This window comes from Miniopterus schreibersii, assembly GCF_964146895.1.
Source record: "Miniopterus schreibersii genome assembly, chromosome: 13".
NCBI classification, from domain to species: Eukaryota; Metazoa; Chordata; class Mammalia; order Chiroptera; family Miniopteridae; genus Miniopterus; species Miniopterus schreibersii.
In genome coordinates this window covers 40767148-40788425 of record NC_138113.1, presented here as the reverse complement: position 1 = coordinate 40788425, position 21278 = coordinate 40767148, and the positions used below count along the sequence as shown (strand labels likewise).

Genomic DNA, 21278 nt, shown 5'->3' with positions numbered 1-21278 from the left:
ACTTGGGTAAGGGAAATAGCAGTATCTCTGTGGTCTTTCAGGAACAAAAAACATCTTTTGCAGAGGGCCTAGTGCTTGAGCCAAGATATAAAGTGACCTTCATGGCTGGCTGGCTCAACCTCAAGTTTTCCTAGGGAGAATCAGCATTGCTTTAGTGCTTGACAGTGGGCAGCAGATCACTTACCAGTGGGAAGCAAGGAAATGATGGTTGAAGCAAGGAATGACTGTTATTTCTCACCAGCAGGTAGGTACACATCACTTGCTGAAATGATTCAGCAGTTTCAAGTTGAGAGCTATGAGACTTTGTGAGTTCCACGTGGGGAGCACAGGACCCAGGAGGGTCAGCTCTGTTTGGAATACTTCTGGGATTGCTCTGTTCCCTTCTGCTTTGAATCACAGGCTGCTGTGCGGTCGGTCACAGTCTTTCTTTTCTCCTCACTCTTAACCCTGCCCCCAGGGTTCCTTGACTATTTGTAATAGAGTATTCTAGACAGCAGCAGGTAAAAATTTTCAGGTGCTGGGGGGCCAGGGGAGGGGTGGGAGGAGAAGGGAGGTGTTTCATCTATCCCATCACTGTTTAAGGTACTTCCATCGTTTAAAACTGACATTATTCTGTTCCACCCTATTCCCTGGAAAAAAACAGGCCTCTTGTCTGGATCTTTTCGTTTTAATGATTTCCATGAAAAGGCTTTTACCCAGACTCTGACATGACTGTCAGAACACACACTTAAATGTGAGACTGCTTAAAAGGCTATTGATACTCCCTGGTGGAAAAGAAAGTGCTTTAAAAAATCCATCTGTCTGTACACAAGTTAACCCTGACTGTCTTCTTTCTTTCTCTTCCTTCGCTCCTCCTTTTCCTCGCCCTCTGTCTTCTCCTACTTTTTATTTTTTATCAGAGGCTCAAGCTAAAGCCAGATCCTTGGTCTCACAAAACTTGTGTGCCACCGTCTCCCAGAAGCTGTCGTTTTATACATTGATGACTCTGATTAATTTAATCCAGATCCAAAGACTTTGAGTTGGGAGGGAGAATGCTTAAGTTTGATCTAGGGCTGTGTTGCTTCAGTCCCAGCAGACTGCTCCTTTTGAATCTGGTGCGCATTTCTGTTTGTAAGTCCTGGATATGTTAGCAGAAATCAATAATCTGTATGATAAAATGATGCTACGTATAATAGGAGTTGTACACAGTGTTTATAGTCATAAACACATTTGACATGGGTTTACTATGTGTTAGTGGGAATTCAAGTTGATACCAGATTGCTGTACTACGTAAGCGGTCTATTAGAGCAAATGGATTCTGAAGGAACAACCAGGTATTGATAAGATTTTAATTATTGATAGGCATGTGACTATGGGGAGGCCAGGGTGGTTGGTTTATTCTCATGTTGGTGAGAGAATGTTCTATTAACTGTTCACCACTATGTTCATTGGTGCTCTCTATCCCTCATGTGAAGATGGCTTTACTGAACAAGTAGTAGACATAGGCAGTAAAGTATAACAAGAAAAAAGTTACTGTTACTGAGAATTCATTCATGGGAAAAGTAATATAATTATCCAGATTTTATCTGCTACAGTCATGCTAGACATTCACCTAGACATTCATGTCTGCTTCTAAACACTTACAATTAAATTATCATAAGTCCCAATTACTTTCTCTGTGCCTGCAGTTTTATTTGTTGGAAGATTTTTTTATCTGCATGTTCCATTTCTTTAATACATACAGGACTATTCAGGTTATCTTTTTCTTCTTGAGTGAGCTTTAGTAGTTTATGTATTTCAAAGAATTTGTCTATTCTAAGTTGCTGAATATATTTGCATAAAATTTTTCATATTCCCTACTCTTTTTTTAATCCTTACCTGAGCACAAGTTCACTGATTTTTAGAGAGGGGAAGAGAGGGGGAGGGGGAGGAGAAAGGGGAGAGAGAAACATCGATTGGGTGCCTCCTGCATGGGTTCACCCTGGGGCTGGGAATCCAACGCACACCTAGGTATGTTCCCCAACTGGGAATCGAACCTGTGACCTTTTGGTGTATGGGACGATGCTTCAGTGGAGCCACACCAGCCAGGGCTCCCTCTTTTGGGTCTGTAGTGATGTCTTGATTTTGAATCTTTAAAGTCTGTATCTAATAATTATACATTTTGGAGCTAGGATGTAGTGTTTTCATCTTTTTCCCCTCTGTTGATTTTTGTTCCTATTGTCTTATCTCCTGTTGTGTTTGGTTACTTTTGATTGTGTTCTGGTCATTATACTTTCAAAATTGTTTGTAGAAACAATTTAGAGTCTAGGATAATAGTATCCTTTCTTGGAGAGGAGCTAAGTTTGCTTTTACCAGACACCAGTAGACAATATTACTCTAGGATGTTTGGGGACACTACTTTGGGATCACTTTAATCCAATTTAATGCTTAGCATGAGTTTCTACAAGGGCTCTGTCTAATCCTGGTTTAACCTTGTCATAGGGTGCAACTTTCCAAGGTTCTAACCCATAAGGGTATAGAGAGGCCATTCTTCCCTGATGGAACTTAACGTTCATTTCTGTTTTCTAATCACTTGGCATTGTAAAAAGTCTGTTATCCTTTCAATTGGTAAATACCCTCAAAGGAAGAATGGCTACAAATGTTGGTGTCTCTTCTCATGCCATTTCCCTTTCCTGGATCCTGGCTTAACAAGTTTTCACCATTTTGTTAGCTCTCTGAATCTTAAAGTAGAAGGTTTTTATATTTTGTTCAGCTTTTCTTATCTAAATTTTCTAGTTCGGCATTTCCTGAAGTGGATATTCATTTACAGTTACTTATATCTACATCTATTTTATAAAATTTTGATCATATGTAAATATATTTTGATTTTTTAAAGCTTGACATATGCTCTTTAAAGACATGTTTTAAAAAATTTATTCAATAACATTTCTTCACATTTTTGTTGTATAAGTTTCCATTCTTTTTTTAATCTCATTCCCTATTAGTAGATATTTACATTCCTCTTATTTGCTATACAATGATATTTCTAGATTCAAGATTATTTACAGATTGTCTCCTTTACACATGTTATGAATGTAAACTTGGTCATCCTTACTGGACAAGATACGTACTGTGATAACAAAATTGAATTTTATTACCAGGATGCATAGGAACCTTTAATATCTTGAGAAACACCTGGCTTTTAAGTTAAAACTGGAAACAGAAGCTTGTGTGAGTGTATAGTTTTACACCTAGCAATAAGAGAACACATGTCCATCTGATGTAGGAAGATTTTATAAGTTTCAAATGGGTCTTTGGCCCTGAGCCATCCTTGCTGTCATTTTTTATTAACTTTGTTCTCTTTTTCTCCTTACGAAAAGCCTGCTTTTTGTAATATTGTTTCTAAAAAATATGATTCCATTCAAAAGGATATTGTAAAATGGTGTCTTAAAATTGTGTCTCAGTCCATTAAAAAGACTTATAAAACATCATAACACAAAATACACAGTAACTAGTCAGAACCACAGAGTTAACTGTAACTTTCTTTTAAACCTGTTTCATAGTAAATCAGCTTGCAATGATCATCACAAAACAGCAATGTTTTTTGAACTAAACATCACTAGTTTCATTTAAAATCACATTTGTAGATAGTCTAAATTGGAAATTTTAATAACATCATTATGATTAAATCTTACAGCTTACTACTCAGTTTTTGTGTAACATTTGTATCAGCCTTTTAATTTATTTTCATAAACTAGATTATATGTATAATGTTTGGTCTTTCATAGATTGGATAAATTGTAATAATTGCTATTCTCTTTTCTATGTCACTTTTTTTAGGAGTAGGTAGTAGAGATGTGTTCTATTTCATAACACTCTTCTTGTCTACTGTGGTTCATCAAAACTTAATTTTGTGGGAAATCAGATTCAGCTTTTTAACTTATTTTTATGAAGCAGATCATAGTTGTTATGTTTAGTCTTTCATAGGCTGACTATATTGCAACCATGCGGTTTCTTTTCTTATGGTACTTTTTAAGGGAGTGGGTGGTAAGAGATATATGTTCTTGTTCTGATACTTTTCTTACCTGACTAGTGTGGTACATGAAAAACATATCTTCTGTGTTGATAGGAAACTATTGATAAAACAAAGAAATAAGAGATTATGGAAGGAAGAAAGAAACTGTCATTTTTCAAATGTTTATTCTGTGTCAATTACAGTGCTTGACCCTCTCACATAAAATGAATAGAATGGTTTGTTCAGAACTTTTGACACTTTAGTGAAAACTTCTCAAGGTGGTTGAAGCTAAGCTTTGGAAACCTTAATTTTTACACCTTTTTCCTTTGTTATTTTTGCTATTTCCAGAAGGTGTGAATCAAACACAGCATAATAACTTACATAGTTTTCTAATAAATATTCCTGTTCTGTATAGATTGGGTCTCTTGGTAGCTTTTCTTTAGATACCCTTTGTGTTAGTATGTGGACATAGCTTAGTATTTTTATAACTTTTCTATGCATATTTATAAACTAGTGTTATCCATATTATTTTTCCAGATTTGCTTTGTTACCGGTGGTTTATAGGATGTATGAATTTTAGCAAGACCATAACCATTTTTTTCCTTGTATGGAGTTTTTCTCTATGAGAAGTTATCTATATACGTTTGGATTCCCCATCCTTGGTCTCTACCATTCTATATAGCCAGTGACTCATATCCAGTAACTTGAGTGCAGTCCTAAGATCATGCCCCGAAGTCAAGGTAATTTACTGGATAGGAGAAGCATACCCGGGCTTTCCCAGTAAACCACACTAAAGGTATGGGCTTCCTTTGCTAAAATTGGCTTCCTTCATCATTCTCCCCTCTTTAGAGGGCAGTTTGGAGTATTGCCCTTCACTTTGATGTGGTTTTTAAATTTCTTCTCTTCTTTGGACTTCTTATAGAAGCCTTTATTTGAAACAGAATGTTTAAATCCAATGTGGCTTTCTAACACATCATTTTTTTTTCATTCAATACATTTTCAGTCAAGTAAATTATGTTGGATCTGTTATATCATTTTCATGGTGCAAAAACACGAGAAAGGAGTAAGTAGGTAGACATAGGGAAGTAGTTCTAGTCACTCAGTGCACATACAGCAACTGGTTTTTAGACTTCTCTTAATTTTGCTAGGGGAACACTAATTTTTAGGCAGACAATATGTCTCAGTGGATCACTTGGGTGGAAAGAAATTACAGGATATACTTTAATATCCTGCTTCTTTCCAAAATTTAAAACTTATTATTTTTTTTGTTAACCCTCACCGGAGGATATTTTTTCCATTGATTTTTAGAGAGAGTGGGAAGGAGGAAGGGGGGGAGAAACACCGATGTGTGATGGAGACACATTGATTGGTTGCCTCCCATACACGCCCTGCCTGGGGCCAGGATCGAACCTGCAACCCAGGTACATGCCTTTGACTAAGAATCGAACCTGCAACCCTTTGTTGCTCAGGCTGACACTCTAACTACTGAGCAACAGGCCTAAAACTTATTCTTTTAACAAAAGAATAGTATTTTTTTTTCTGGACCATATGCCTAAATATTTTGGATATTTAGTATATGCTATTGAATATTTTTCATTCTGATATCATTTAAAACTCAAGGTACTTTGTAACACTTCGTTGAAGTAGAAAGAAGGGAGAAAAGAGATTTGCTGTTTACTTAGAACTATATTTACCCTTTTAATTCGGATTCTGTGAATATTAGTTATTATAGGAGTTATTAATTTTGTATCATGTATCTTGTCAGAAAAAGTTATGGTACTTAAAAATGTTTTTTTCATTTTAAAAGTCTAATAATGATTTATTCTCTATATTTTTTTCTTTATTGAGTTAATGTTTCAGGTGTTGAAATAATAAATCTTTACATTTTTAAAGCTAGAACTTCACTTAACAAACTAAAATTATACAAGACATACAGCTAATTAGCAGCAGTTAGAACTACAAGTTACAGCTTATGTCTCGTCCAGTACTTTTTCTTCTTAGTCACACTGCTTAGTTATTTTGTCATAGCAATTTCTTTAATTTTAACTTCCTTGTGAAGAAATCTGTCAGAAAAGAAAAAAATTTCAGACAGTTCCAAACTGGAGCCTAATTGAATTCCTTTTCTTGTGATAGGTTCTGCACAGAGAAAACCTAATGGTCCATTTGAAAGGAAGTATACAAGATAGGAATCGTCAACATAATGTTGTCTGAATAGGAAGCATTTGCCCTTTGAAGTCTATTATTAGTGATATTTGATAAAAAAAAAAAGTGCCTAACATTATTTTTCTCCTCCTACTTCCTCCCACTCTCAGATCACCTCCTGCACCCATTCAAACAAATATAATGGTCAGAGTTTGAAGAAATATAGTAACAATACTTGCCTTAGTTAAACTGTACCTGAGACATTTCAGAAAAATGGGTGTCTCCTCTACTTCTGAGAGCTCTTGAGACTCTGGCTTTTATTAGGAATGGATTCCAGCCCCAGCCAGTTTGGCTCAGTGGACTGGAGGGTTCAGTTCCCGCTAAGGGCATGCACCTCGGTTGCAGGCTCGATCCCCGGTTGGGGCGTGTGCAGGAGGCAACCAATCGATGTGTCTCACTCACATCAGAGTTTCTCTCTCTTTCTCTCTGCCCCCCTTCCACTCTCTCTGAAAAGCAATGGAAAAAAATATCCTTGGGTGAGGATTATGAAAAAATAAAGGAATGCATTCCAGAATTTAAAGGTGTTGGTGAAGACAAGATATTCAGTTTCCTAGAAGGAAGACAGTGGATAAATAAAGATTGATTTATTAGAATTTTAATTTTGCCCAAAAGGTGAATCAGTAGAATTATTATAGAATAATTCTTGCTGTTCTGGAATAGATCCCAAGATGCTATTGATTTTACTTTCTGCCACTGTAGTTCTTCATTGTATTCTTTATATGTTTGTTTTCCTCACTTGGGTTTTGATTGTAATCTTCATAAATGGAATTTTAAAGGAAGATATTTTTCCTTAAGCTTGTTTTATATAGCAGGAATGGAAGAGATGTGGAGAATAATAGCTTATCATCTAATTTGGTGATATCCTATGACTGCACCACCTAGTAACACATTTATTAGGTATTTCTTTTTTAGATTTTGTTTAGGTTGAGTTGACTGAGATGAATGATTTAAAAGTTATGTGAGTTATAAAGCCTGACCACAGAATATGTGTAGTTGGTGAGTATCTGACTACTCTCCCCCTCAATTTTAGCAGTTGTCTTCTGAAGAAAAAAAAAAAAGGGAGGGGGAGCTTTACATCAATGTCTTATGTTTTATTGTATAATTTTATCCTTTGTTACAATGAAAGCATAGAAGTAGGATGTTGAATTAGCATCTTTGTTGATACCATAGTTATAGTTGAAACTATTGGCTTGGTTGAAATATTGACATGAAAATTATAACTTTTTCTGGCCCTCTTCAGGTGGGGTGGGTGATCCTTGGAGAAAGCCTTGCTTATACAGGCCTTATCTTTTCTGGGAGACCAGGTTAAAACATGAAATATTAAGCACCTAGGGGAGTCCTACTCTGAGGTTACTACCTATCCTTGACTATTTTTCCTACCAACTATACCTATATTTTGAGGTCATTTTCATCACCACATAAAGATTGACAATGATAAAGAATGTAAAACTCAACACAATATGTGATAAAAATTTGTGGAGAAGAGTTAATGCTATTGTCAGAAATAGTGTTAAGGATTATCTTGAAATTTAATTTATTCAGGAACCATCCTATCTTAGAATCATGCATAAATGATTTTAAGTGACCTGTTAATATGCTAGCCATTCAGCAAAACCTACCACTACCTTCCTACCTTCAGGTAGCTGGCATTCTAAAAATATGTATTTGAAAATGACAGAAATTCTTGAAACATGATTAATGTGGTGGACATTGTCCTTTCAGGTATTAGAGTATGTTATAATGTTTATAATAGTTCAAAATCTGTGTGACAACTCAGGATTAAAGGATTGACCACATGCATTTGTCTCTCCTTTCTTAAGTCCCTACCAATTAAATAAATAGGCACTAAGGTCTGAAACACAAATGTCACTTTATGAAAGAGACTCTCCTTGATCACTCTGTAGGAAAAAAGCAACCTCTTTTTCCTTCTTTTATATTTGTTCAACTACTTTCCACTTCTGATGCCATTCATTCATTCAGTCAGACCAATAAGGAGGTTGAAACAGTAATAAAAAACCTCCCAACAAAGAAAAGCCCAGGATCAGATGGTTTTACTAGTGAATTTTTCCAAACATATCAAGAAGAATTAACATCAGTCTTCTCAAACTCTTCCCAAAAATTAAAGAGGAGAGGACACTCCCAAACTGTTTTTAAGAGGTCAGCATTACCCTGATACCAAAGCTAGATAAGGACACTGTAACTAAAAAAACTACAGGCCAATATCCCCAATAAATATAGATGTAACAACTGTCAACAGAATAGTAGCAAACAGAATTCAGCAGCACATTAAAATGATCATGCACCATGATCAAGTGGGTTTTATCCCTGGGATGCAAGGATGGTTCAACATATGCAAATCAATAAACGTGTATGCCACATTAGTAGAATGAGAGGTAAAAATCATGTGATCATCTCAGTAGATGCAAAAAATCACTTGAAGCTCGTTCATGATAAAAACTCAACAAATTGGGTATAGAAGAAACATACCTTGATGTAATAAAGCCCACATATGACAAATCCATAGCTAACATCATACTCAATGGTGAAAGTTTGAAAGCTTTCCCACTAAGATCAGGAAGAAGGTAAGGATGCTCACTCTCACCGCTTCTTTTCAACATAGTACTGGAAGTCCTAGCAAGAATAATTAGTCAAGAAAAAGAAATAGAAGGCAGCCAAATTGAAAAGTAGGAAGTAAAATTGTCTCTGATTACAGATGATATGATTTTATGTATAGGAAAATCCTAAAGATTCCACCAAAAAACTGTTAGAAATAATAAACAAATTCAGTAAAGTTGCAGAGTACAAAACCAACATACAAAAATCAGTTGTATTTCTATACACTGACCATGTATTTCTGTAAAAGAAATAAAGAAAACAATCCCATTTACAATATCAAACATAATAAAATACTTAGGACTAAATGTAATTAAGGAAGCATAAGGTCTGTACACTGAATATTATAATACATTGATGAAAAATATTGAAGAAGACACAAATAAATGGAAATATATCCCATGTTCATGGATCAGAAGAATTAATATTGTTTAAATGTCCACACTACCCAAAGCAATCTGCAGATCCAATTCCATCCCTGTCAAAATTCCAATGGTATTTTTCAAAGAAGTAGAAAAAAAATAATCCTAAAATGTCTATGGAACCACAAAAGATCCTGAATAGCCAATGCATTTCTGATAAAGAACAAAACTAGAGGGATTATTCACAACAGGTAAGACATGGAAACAACCTAAGTGTCAACTGATAAAGAAAATGTGCCATATATATATACTGTAGATTATTCTTCAGCCATGAAAAGAAGGAAATCCTGTCTTTTGTCACAACGTGGATAGACCTTGAGGTCATTATGCTAAGTGAAGTAAGCCAGGTAGAGAAAATAAAAAACTACATGGTACCACTTACATGAGGAACCTAAAAAAGCGAAACTCTTAGAAATAGAGAGTAGAATGGTGGTTGTCAGGGCCTGGGAGGTGGGGAAAATGGGGAGATGCTGGTCAAAGGGTACAAACCTCAAACTTTAAGATGAGTGTTTTGGGGATCTAATATGTGGCATTAGATCCCTTCCTAAAGCGAAGCTTGCTAGTTGACAAATCTTCCTGTGCCTACAGACCTTTCCACAGCTCGTAAATGATTCGTTATTAAATATGAATGACTGGTGAGGGATCAGCAGATATTTGAGGAAAATATCCAACTAGAAAGAGAGAGACCAAAATCTACCAATATGACAAAACAAGGATCAACAATAAAAAAGTACCTGGAGGCAACAGATAATGCAGAAAATAGAATACGTTGAAAAAAATTTAATTGGTGTCCTCAAAACTTAAAAATTTGAGTCCTTATATGGAAATGTTACAGAGGTCCTCAGAAAGAATTACAGAATTCAGAACCAATTAAGAATTCTAGACAGAGGGAGAAAATTATCCAAGCAGTAATACAAGAAAATTCTCCTTATATTGGAAGGACTCAGATTTCCAGATTCATGGATAGATTACCCAGTATAATGAATGAATTAAGCAAACACCTACACCAAGGTACATCATTCTGAAATTAAGAACGTGTAGGGTAAAAGGTTTGAAAAGCTTCCAAAGAGAAAAAGTTATATAACATACAAAGGAATGAAGACCAAAATGACATTGTCTTTCTCATTAGCAATAATGGGGCACTAGAAGGCAATGAAGCAATGTTGTTAATAATCTGAGGGGAAATTATTTTCAACCTTGAATTCTATACTCAGTTAAATATTTTATTAAGTTTATGTGAAGAAAGATTAAAGTCATTTTTAGAATGCAAGGACTCAAGAAATTTAACTACTACACTTTATTTCTTAAGAATTACCTGAGAATGTGCTCCAACAAAATGAGGGACTATATTAAGGGAAAGCTATGGAATTTATGAAACTGTGAATCTCACTCTCGTGAGAGATGAAAGTAGTTCCCTCTGGAATGACAGCTGTGAAGCAGTTCTGCAGGACAATCAACCCAGGTTAGGCCTTTGGGAATGATAGGGCCTGGAGAGAATATCTTAGTAGAGCTTTTTTTTTTTTAAACACCGCCACAACAACCTGAGATTATTTGTAGTTAGAATATTAAGGGAATTTTTAAAAATGTAGGCAATTTGAAATTCCAAGAAAAAGAAAAAAACTTGACCAGAAAGGAACTATAATCATATACATGTAATCATTGCATATATACTTGACTTTGTAGTGACAATATTTACATCACCTAATGATTAACACTAATTATTGCTTCAACTTAAAGTACTATGTGGGGAAGATAACTGAAGAAGCTGTAGAGTAAGGGGTCTAGATTTTTAAATGAACTAAGTTTTTATTATAAAGTAAGGGTTTTATTTAGAAATATGGATGTAAAAATATTAACTCTACAGAGCAGGATTGGGAAACAGGCCTAAGAAGGAGTCTACTGTCTTTTTCATAAAGTAATTTCAATATTATTAGATTTTTAAGACCATGAGCTTATATTCATTTGGCAAACATTTAAAATAAAACAACTGAGAAAAGATAAATTGTTCTAAAAAATTGAGTTGGGATAAATAACCATTTGAGGGAGTGGCTTTTAAGCCTCATAACACTCAAGGTAAATTGTAGAAGGATTAAAAATATTGATGTAAAATAAATAAGACTATAGAAGTACAAGAGGAAAAGAAATATGTATTAATATTGTAGAATGAGATATTTTTAGCTTTTTACATAGCCAAATCTATCTAATATGTTATATTATTGTTTCTTCCTTTGCTGTCATGTTTAGAAACCTGTATATTCAATGATAAAGAGGATTGATATCTAGTGATGCTTAGGGGCTAGGAAATAAGCATACATACACTTTTATGCACTACTATGAAGTGGCATAGCTTTTCTGGAGGGCAGTTTGTGTTTATTGATTTTGCAACATTTACCATTTGATCTAGGTTATCTCTTTGTAGGAATTCCCCTAATAAGACAATTAAGGACATATACAAAGTTTTAACTCTGGAGATAGTCTTTGCATTATTATTAAGTAGCAAAATATTAGAAGTAATATAAACATCCTATGGTAGACTATGTTTAAATAAACATTTGTTTTTTGAATTGCAATACAATATTGTAAATGTTTTTATTTGTTGAGAAAGATATTTGTGGAATACTTTTGTGCAAAATGATTACAAATTTTTATTTTGTGTAATTCTTTTATGTCAATCCAATATAAGTACCAGTTTCAGATAAATAGAAAATACAGAGAAGCAAATAAAGAAATCTTTATATATACACAGAAAATAGGCTGGTTGCCTTTGCCAAAATAAGCTATTATTACTGAGGGGAGATTTTGATCCCCTCCCCCATTTTTTCCAGGTTTATTTCTAATTTGTTTTCCAGTTAACTGCAGTTAACATATGTTTGTGTAATTGTGGTATGTGTGTATATTGACAAAGGAATAAGATAGTATTTTAAAAAGAGCTGGGAATTGTAATACCCTACATTTAGTACATCTTAACTGAAGTGAATTTTGTTAGTGCAAACACTTTCCCCCTCCAATGAAATATAGGTTTAAACATGAACTGAAGACTTTCAGAGGACTAAGATCTCAGTTATAATTTTAAAGGTGATGTAAGTTCACCTTCCTCAATTATTAAAAAAAGTATCATAATCCTAGAGTATCATAATCCTAGATTTCTCATCTAATTGATGGAAATTATTTGGAACCTGATTAAGGTTTATGATAAACTGTGTCTGTTTATTGTTTCTTTAAAATACCTTGCAAAGTACACACTTGTTAACATCCCTGTGTACACTGATACACAAGTAATTTTTTTTGATATGATCTTGATTCCTCCCCCCCTTCATTTTGAATCCCTCTCCTTGTTTTGTTTTTGTTTTGTTTGAGTGATACTGGAGCTAGTTGCCAAAGAATGCTGGTTGCCTGAGCTAGTCCTGGTAAGTGTGAAGAAACCCTCTTTTGAAACTGTAGCTCTTTTGCTGTTCTTAAGATTGGTGAGATTTGAAGAGGCAACTGTAGAGTCATCATTTCTTGATCTTGCCAGTTATTTTCAGAGTTATCCTTTGGGCTTCAGACACAAAACAAGAGGCATAATCCTGCTTCACTGTTCTGTTGTATGGGATGTTATTTTAGCCTGTTTCTCTGAGGGAAGCTGAGAGGTTGAGATGTGAGTAATCTATGGAAGAGGAGTTTAAGGGTCAGGAGGCGTGAAAAGAGAAGTTTGTAGAGCCAATACAATGCTAGGGTAGTTCGGTGCCTTAATTTATGGGGCCTTCTGAGAAACCATTTAGAACTGATGGGGGGAGGGGCACAGTGTATTAATCTGTCAGTTCTGTGGTCACTGGTTGCCTCACTTCTGGTTTGACAATCATGAGGGCTAAGTAGCTCTTATGAGATTCTACACTGGAGTATTACCAGCAAAGCCACAGGGAAGGAAGCTAGAAGTGTGGAGTGTTAGAGCTGGTTTTCATGTTACATTATGGGACACTTCCAAGGCTGCCCAGTACAAGTTACTGATGGTCTAGCTAGAATAAAGAGCTGAGGCTGAGAGCGTCTGAAGTGGAGCACAAGAGGTGTCTAGTACAGATATTTAATACTTGAATGTAGTACAAATGCAAAATTGAATGGCAATGTGTAGCAGTATTAGATGCCAGTAATGATTATATATCTAGCTATTTACTACATCTCAGATGCTTCCACAGTAGAAAGTAAAACAGATTTCTATCTCATTTTCAGAGGGAAGACAAGTGGAGCTTAAATATTTTAGTATTTTTTGTTTTACTTATCTTTTAATTCAAGATTCTTTACTTACATTATCTCATTTAATCTTGTGGCAGTTCTAAGTTACATTTTGTTATCCTTGTTTTTTGTTTTTAATAGATGGGAATGTTGGACAGAGAAGTGAAGAAAGGTTATATACAGAATCAATAAGTTGTAGAGCTTAGATTTAAAGACCTGTCTTACTCCAAGAAGGTTTTTGTTTTTTCGTTTTTTTGTTGTTGTTGTTAGAGCACCCTGTTTTTAAAGTCCATGTAACTATATCAGGCCTCCAACCCTTCTCAATTAGTTTCTGATTCTAAAGGTCATTTGTATATATTCCTTTAGCCCACTAGAGGTCAGTATTGGGTTGATAAAGACAGGAGCCTTCAGTTTTTGAGTCACATAATTTTACCTCTGAGTCTTATTGCTAGGCACCCTTGAAAGTTATATTTCACAATAAAACTTTATTTAATTATATATATAATTAGTTATGTAACATTATAATGATATATATATATATATATAACATTAATATATTTATGTATGTATGTGTATGTAACATATATAATGCCTTATAGACACTCTTTGACAGTTGTAAAGTGTTAATAGCCACATTTTTAGGTTAATAGTCCAGATTAGGTAATTCTTATGGGTTTTTGGGTTTTCTCCTTCTTCTAATAGGCAGGAGAACATCCAAATCCTGTCTTTTGCAGATACTCCTTTTATTGGGCTAGATATCATTCTTACATAGATTTCTTTTGTTATTTATTGCCTTTATATAGTAATCATTTATCCAAATTTAGTGTATATAGGTCACTGAATCTGGGCTTTGGGGATTCTAAGAATGGTAATGTGTGTTTTCTATTCTCAAAGAACTGAGAGTTAATACTGAAGTGTGGTACTGTCATTTGTTTACCTTGCAGTCTGACAGGTTTACTGAACTCTTCTCCGTCTTCTCCATCCTGTTCTTGACTTACTATTTCCATGGTTCCTACCGTTTGGGATGATCCCACCATCTAGTCATCAAGGCCAGAATACTTAGTCTTATTCTTATTTCCTTCCTGCCTTCCATGTACTACATCCAAATTAGTAATTTCTGGTGCTTCTGCCTCATATATCTGCTGCTACCTTAATTCAAGTCCCCATGGTTATTACTGGACTGCTGTCGTGATCTATATTGGTTTTCTTGTTTCTGGTCCCTGTCTTCTCCCAGTTGACCACTCCTCTGATCCTATAGGATTTGCCCGAATTATAAAGCTTATCCTGTCATTCCCTTGCTTACACTCTTTCATTGTTTCTCCATTGCCTACTAGCTATCATTGAAACTGTTTTGTATGACACCTTTATGTGTTGTTAGTTCTTTATAAACTATGTTTCTATACAAAGTTACTTGTTCCTTGGGTGGATACTGTTATTTCACTCATGGCCCTTTCTCATGCTGTGTCCATCCTCTGGAATGGTTACGCTTTCTACTTACCTCCCTTTGGAAAAATTGTATTTATCTTTTTAAGAGCATGCTACCTGCTCCTCTGGGAAGTCTTTCCTGAGACCCCTCCAGGCAGATCTAATTACTTTCTTCTTTGTTCAACGATTGTCCTCTGTATTATTTCTCTTATTATGCTTATTGCATGGAATTTCAGCCACTTATTTTCCAATCTGGTTTTCATAACAGTTTGATGAGAGGTTCATGAACCAGACACTCTGTCTTTTTCTTTCTATACCCAGTGTGTAGCACAATGCCTGGCACCAAGTAGTCCTTCAGTATATGTTGGACTGAAACAGGCACACAGAGAGAAAGCACCATGAATTAGGGCAGTGAGAGGGGGGCTTTTAAAGGCAGAAGAAGTTTAGTTGGGTTTTGGAGGAAAGGGTGGATTCAGGCAGAAAGCGGTTGGTCATTCAGTAGAGAGCAGAAATAGAAACATACCTAGTATGTTATGAGGTAGACTTTGAATCAAGTGGAAGATTCATGTTGGAGAAATCATTGGAAAATTAGGTTCAGCTTCCATTATGGTGGAGCCTAAGTGACGGATGTGGAGTTTGGATTTGTTCTTGTGTAAATTCCCCCCCCCCCCCCGGTTTTTCTCATGCCCAACTGGTGTGATGAATGATGCGGCTTAAGAAGGGCCTGGCCGCAGGGTGCAGGGGAACTGTAACGAGAAGGAGGTGAGTTCCTGTAGGTGTGCTGGAAGGGAGGTGATGGTAGAGCACTCAGTAGTAGTGGGGAACTGGGGATGTGCTGTTTGATCCTGGGAGAGTGGAAAGAGTGGTAAGAGAAGAGGGATTGAGGAAGGGATAAACCTTCCTTAATTTCTATATATTAGGAAGCCAGAGAAGAGTGTATATGAGGGAACCTTGAGGAAGAGGTGGCTAAGCGTGTAAGAATTACTCACAAAGATAATGTGGCCTTTGTATCCTCCTGCCCCCACTTGACCCCAGGTGGCAGAAATCAGGCAGCTGCTTCTTTGGCTCATGATTATAAAGGTTGTCTCTGGAGGGACAGAAAAAATGGTCCCAGTGATACAGCTTAGGATGTTAGAAGAGAGCTCTGAAGGGTATTTCCCATTTTCCCCCCATGAGCTTTTAATTTTAATATATATTATATGTATTTCTATGTTGATATCTATATTTACTCTTCTCCACTTCTTGCCAGTCCCATAACATACATTCTGAATAGCTGGTAATTTTCATTTGCAGCCGTAATGGGTAACATCTGAGCATTCGTTTTATCTTTCTACCTGAGATGCAGTGTTTCTAACTTGGCCGGTCCCTGCTCGGCAGATCTGCTCTGACTGTTTCTTTACACACTGGAGAAGCCTTGATAACTCTAACAGAGACCCCAAGTTCTGATGGAGTTTTGGAATAGTACTTGAAATGCTTTGATTTCTAACATCAGGGTTTTGCTATCTTAATTTGAGCTCTTCCAAATGGATGGGAAAACCAGACACTACCTAAAAGGAACAATTCATAGGTGATCTAAAATTACTTCCAGAGGATACTTTGAGATTTGTATCATTTCACGTTGAAATGATAGTATGTAAGTGTGGCTTCTCTTGATACACTGGCATTATTTTATTGATTGTGAAAGAAAAATAATTAACTTGGGATTCAATAAAATAAGACCGACTTAATGAAAGCTTTTGGTGTTGCTGTTCCGAAAGAGAGAATGGAGGGAGCGGAGCAGTGGTCACTCTGGGGTTGAGGGCTTGCTTTTTTAAATAGGAAAACTTTAGGACGTTCTCCTTTCGTTTGTGCCTCCCCAGAGTCCTTGATCCCTTTTTGTGTGGTTTACATTAGAAGTAACGGGGAAGAACTTACTTTTGAGAGGAAAAGAAAATATTGTGTCTAATTGTATCTAATTCTAATGCTTGATGGATATTTATGTCTTACGTACAAACCTAAATTAGATGTTTTGGATGCCTTCTCTACCTGTTTGTTACCAAAGCCACGTATTTTATGTAAGTCAAAGCAAAATATCGATGAGTACTATGCAGAGAAACAAGTTTGTCCATTGATTCAAATCTCTGGAATGTAGGTTCTCTTCATTTTCTTGGCAGAAACTAGCTCACATAGTTCAAGTTTTTTTCTGTCTTATTATAATTGTCTCATTTAACCAGTGCCTGGTCTAACATCTTAGACTTAATATTTGTCTTGAATTTCTTAATCTCATTCAGGATATTTGGAAACTGTTTTTCTCCTGAACTAATATCTACTTGTTACTGAGGGGAAATATCATATACTGATTAAGGAATGTATATTTTGAGAAGTCAGCAGTTCTCAAGCTTTGTATCTTAGGATGATACTAAGTATTTTGTTTATTTTTAAAGGAAACTTTAATTGTGAAATAGTTTTGGAACATGCTGGGTTAAATCAAATTAAAGAAGCTTCTTAAAATGGACTTCTCCCAGTTTTTATTTTGTTAATAAGCATTATATAGCTACAAGAAGGCTATACGATATGCAGTGTTTCCCATTTACTTTATCACAGAACCCCTTATTTTGGGAAACATGTTGCCATGCTTTGAGGGAAGATGACTGATGTGGAATTTAGATCACACTTTGAGCTTCTGATTTACCACTAACTAGACCCCATCAAATCCTTCATTTTCTAGCCTCAGTTTCCGGAGTAGTGACTGAGGTGACTTCCAGCTCTAATATTGTCTGCTTTAATGCTTCTCTTGTTGACCCTGGAAAGTGACACTTCCCACCTCTTTGTATCTCTTGAAACCACGCCTTCATTGGAGTCTACTTTTTTTAAGCTGAGGGGCTTATACTTCCTTTTCTCTAAAAGTTCAGAAGAAATCCTTTAAAACTCCATTTCCCACAGATTAAGGTCATGAAATCCTGTTGGATTAGTTTGTTCAAATAACTCTATTAAGATATTTTATTTTCTTAATCAGGAGAATTGTGTTGATCTCATATCCACACAACTGGTTTTAAGAGCCCCCTGATCTTAAAGGCTCTGGTCCACCCTCCCCCTCACATGGTTCCAGCATCGCGTTTCTCTTCTAGGACATAAATCTTTGGTCATTTGCACTAATCCCTTGGTCACTTAGAGGAAAATGGGTAGATTTCATTTTTCTGATGATTCGGTGGTTATATTTGAAAAGTCTTATGATAATACTGACTGATTATCTTTTTTTTTTTTTTCCTATGGAAAAATGGATCAAGAGGGGTAACTTCAGGGTTGAAAATGTATACATTAATATCCTATTTCTGGGACTAAAGCTTTGTGTATTAAGGTATATTGTTGTGTTTTCTTTAAGATACTAATCTGTTGAAAATCAGAAGTTTTTCGAGTGCTTAATTGTTTTCTTTTTTTTTTAACATGTGCGTGTATGTCTCTATTCTAGGCCCAACAACAAAGAAACCTGGATAACATCGTCTTGCAACAACCCAGAATAGGAAGCAAGAGAAAGTCTAAGAAAGACGCATATACAATTTTTGATACAGAGATAGAGAGCACTAGCCCCAAGTCTGAGCAGGACTCAGGAATTCTGGATGTTGAAGATGAAGAAGACGATGAAGAGGTAACTGCCATTTGAACTGGGGTGTGGGACTGGTGTTAAGTTTACATACAGCGTGTCTGAGATGTGATGAAGAATCTATCCCTTTAATACAGCCTTTGTGATGTTCTGGAATTTACTCCCATTTTAAATGTAAGTGGACCCTGATTTTGGGAAACTGAAGATGCACTAAGATGCCTTAGGTTCTAAGTGATTAGAGTTTAAATGCCCTTGTCCATTTTTTTAAGTTTCAGGGTTTTTGATTGTATGCTGACTGGGTAGGCAGGGCGTTAAGGGAAGAGTAGCGTTTACCTGACCTGGAGAAAGATCTAGAAAAAAGTTTCTCGAGACCAGTAAAAGATGTTACTTTAAATAGTGGGGAACGTACAAAGGAATTTCTTGGCCTTGAGTTATGGTTCAGATTGAAAATATAAAAAGGTTCCAGAAAGTTGAAAATACATTTCTGGAGGAAATAAATGTAAGAGTGATGATAGAGAATCTGGGAATTTTGTGGTTTATCTGTAACCTCGTAGATTAGATCTGTGTCACTTTCAGGTAAAGAATAAGATTGAGTGGCTTAGCTAGTACATATTTTTATACCCTTCTTTGTTGTTGGAAGTGTATTTAACGTGTTTTTAAAAATAAAACTCCTGTGACGTGAGATTTCCTATTAAAATGTTTTTGTAAATACTTATTTGCACGACGAGATTAGTTTCTCTGTGAGCGTGGTGGTTGAAGCATGACCGCTGGAGTCAGATGAATCCTGGCTCTACCATTTTATTTCTTTAAAATCAGCATTTATAATTATATCATTTACTTTTAAAATCTTCAGTGACATGTGCAAGGAACCGTTTACTCCTATACTCAGTTAACCTGTTTACCTTTAGGTGCTTGTCTCCTTTTTATTGTTTCATTTCTCCAGCTAAAATTGGGTTCACTGTCTCGCCCCCTTCCTTTGTCCTTTGCTGTACCCTTACTACTCTCCTTGCTCTCCTCTCCCCGCAGAACTTGTCACTGCCTAACTTCATAATCTTAGGTAATTGTTTAATCTTGTGGAACTTTAGTGTCTTCATCTATCAAGTAAAGGTAGTCTTCTCTGCCTCCATAGATTTGCACAAGCGCCTGTACCATAAAAGGTGGTTAATGCAAATGTTAGTTTCTGTCCTAATTTCATTACCCTTCCTTCCTCACTTCCATTAAGTGTCACTACTGTCAGTATCCCTGCCCTTATTATTACTCCTCTTTCATGTCAAAAATTGAATTGCCACTGTTTAAACTGTTTGAGCTGAAAAGCAAATAACCAAGTTAATTATGTGTCTAAAACATTAGCATTTACGTTTGATTGAATGTCTGAGAGACTATCATGTGTAAAGTACTATATTATTGAGAGGACACAGTTCTACAATGTAAGTGAATAATAGCATTTATAATTTATACTTTATTAGGATATGCTTATTGTATAAATGAGGTACATTAATAGTTAACAACGTGTGTGAAGGTTTTATCATAATCCCTATTGTACTTGGATAACAAGAACTTTTAATAGCTCTAAGAAACAGAGCTAAGAAAAGAACCAGATATTTGCCTGATACCCATGGAAATAGAGAGGGGTAGAGAAGATTTGATCCCCGTGAATATTTTTTAATATTCTCTCTTCTTCCTGGAATGACTGGTATGGTAGGATGTAGATCTACCCTGGAGGCCAGACTGTCAGGTATTAGGCTCATCACCGATGACAAGCTACAGTAGTAGTACAATAAAGAATCAGTCTCAAGAAGGACCAGTTAGTGCCTTTTATTTACATTTTGGGTGCCTGTCAAGGAATTTAAATTCTATCAGGCACTATGGCGTAAGGAAACAGAAGTCAGACGTAGTCTATGCTTCTGGGTAATATACACCCAAAAGAGGTGGTTAGATGATAAAAGAATGAAATATACACACGGTTCTCATATGTCACTGAGTACCTTCTGGGTAGGAGCCATTCTTTATCATTAACTCACTGAATATCTTGAGCACACCCCTTTTAATTCTTGTGCCATGTTTCTTCTTCGTTTTATCTTCTAAGGTCTAGAGAAGACGAAGACTGTGGGACTAGTAAAGTGTGTTGTGGGTTCCTCATAAAGGAACTATTATAAGAATGTGCTTGGAAGTTAACTTCCTAAAATGCTCCCATACCCCAAGTCAAACAGAATTCACATTAGAGATTTGCTGATTGAGCTCTTACAACAAGAATTCAGCCCTGCACTGTCATCTAATGGCACCCATCTTAAAAAAATGCCTACTTTATATTTATTTACTTCTCAGTTTGACTCTTCTTCAAGTGCACATTCTTAATCTCAAACCTCATGTAGAGAATTGTTTATTTAGATGTCTCCAAACTGGTTTCTTGGCATAGTTCTTGCATGGTGTGAATAAATTCTTCAGATAAGGTCTTTCGTGACCCACTGTGACGTTCTGACCTTCATTCTTGTCATTCTTCAACAGACCTCATTGAGAGCAGCGTAAATAGTTTTTGAAATATTTTGACTTTTAAACTGTGGCATAGAATCTTGTAGGGCAGTAGTTCTTAATCTATTCGGGAGTAATGTATTACTTTGAGAGTTTGATGAAAAATATATGGAGCCTTTCCCCTGTAAAACGTACATATATATACTCACAAAAAATTCTGTGTGAAATTTCAGAGGATTCATGAAACTCATATTGCCCCAAGGCCCAAAGTTAAGAACCTATGTTGTACGACAGTGCTTCTTGAACTTCAGTGTGCATAGGATCACCTTGTGATCATTTTAAAATTCAGATTCTGAGTCTCAGAATCTGCATTTTTAACAAGCTC

At 35.8% G+C, this 21278-nt stretch overlaps 1 protein-coding gene across 3 annotated transcripts in view; it reads left to right on the top strand.

The window, feature by feature from the left end:
• The window catches only part of EXOC6B (exocyst complex component 6B), a 445000-nt gene that overhangs the window by 147607 nt on the left and 276115 nt on the right, over positions 1 to 21278 (top strand). For all 3 annotated transcript variants that reach the window (XM_081156370.1, XM_081156369.1, XM_081156371.1), the window contains one exon: positions 18293 to 18469. In XM_081156370.1, the coding sequence (XP_081012496.1) occupies positions 18293 to 18469 (177 nt within the window). The remainder of the gene's footprint in view (positions 1 to 18292; positions 18470 to 21278) is intronic.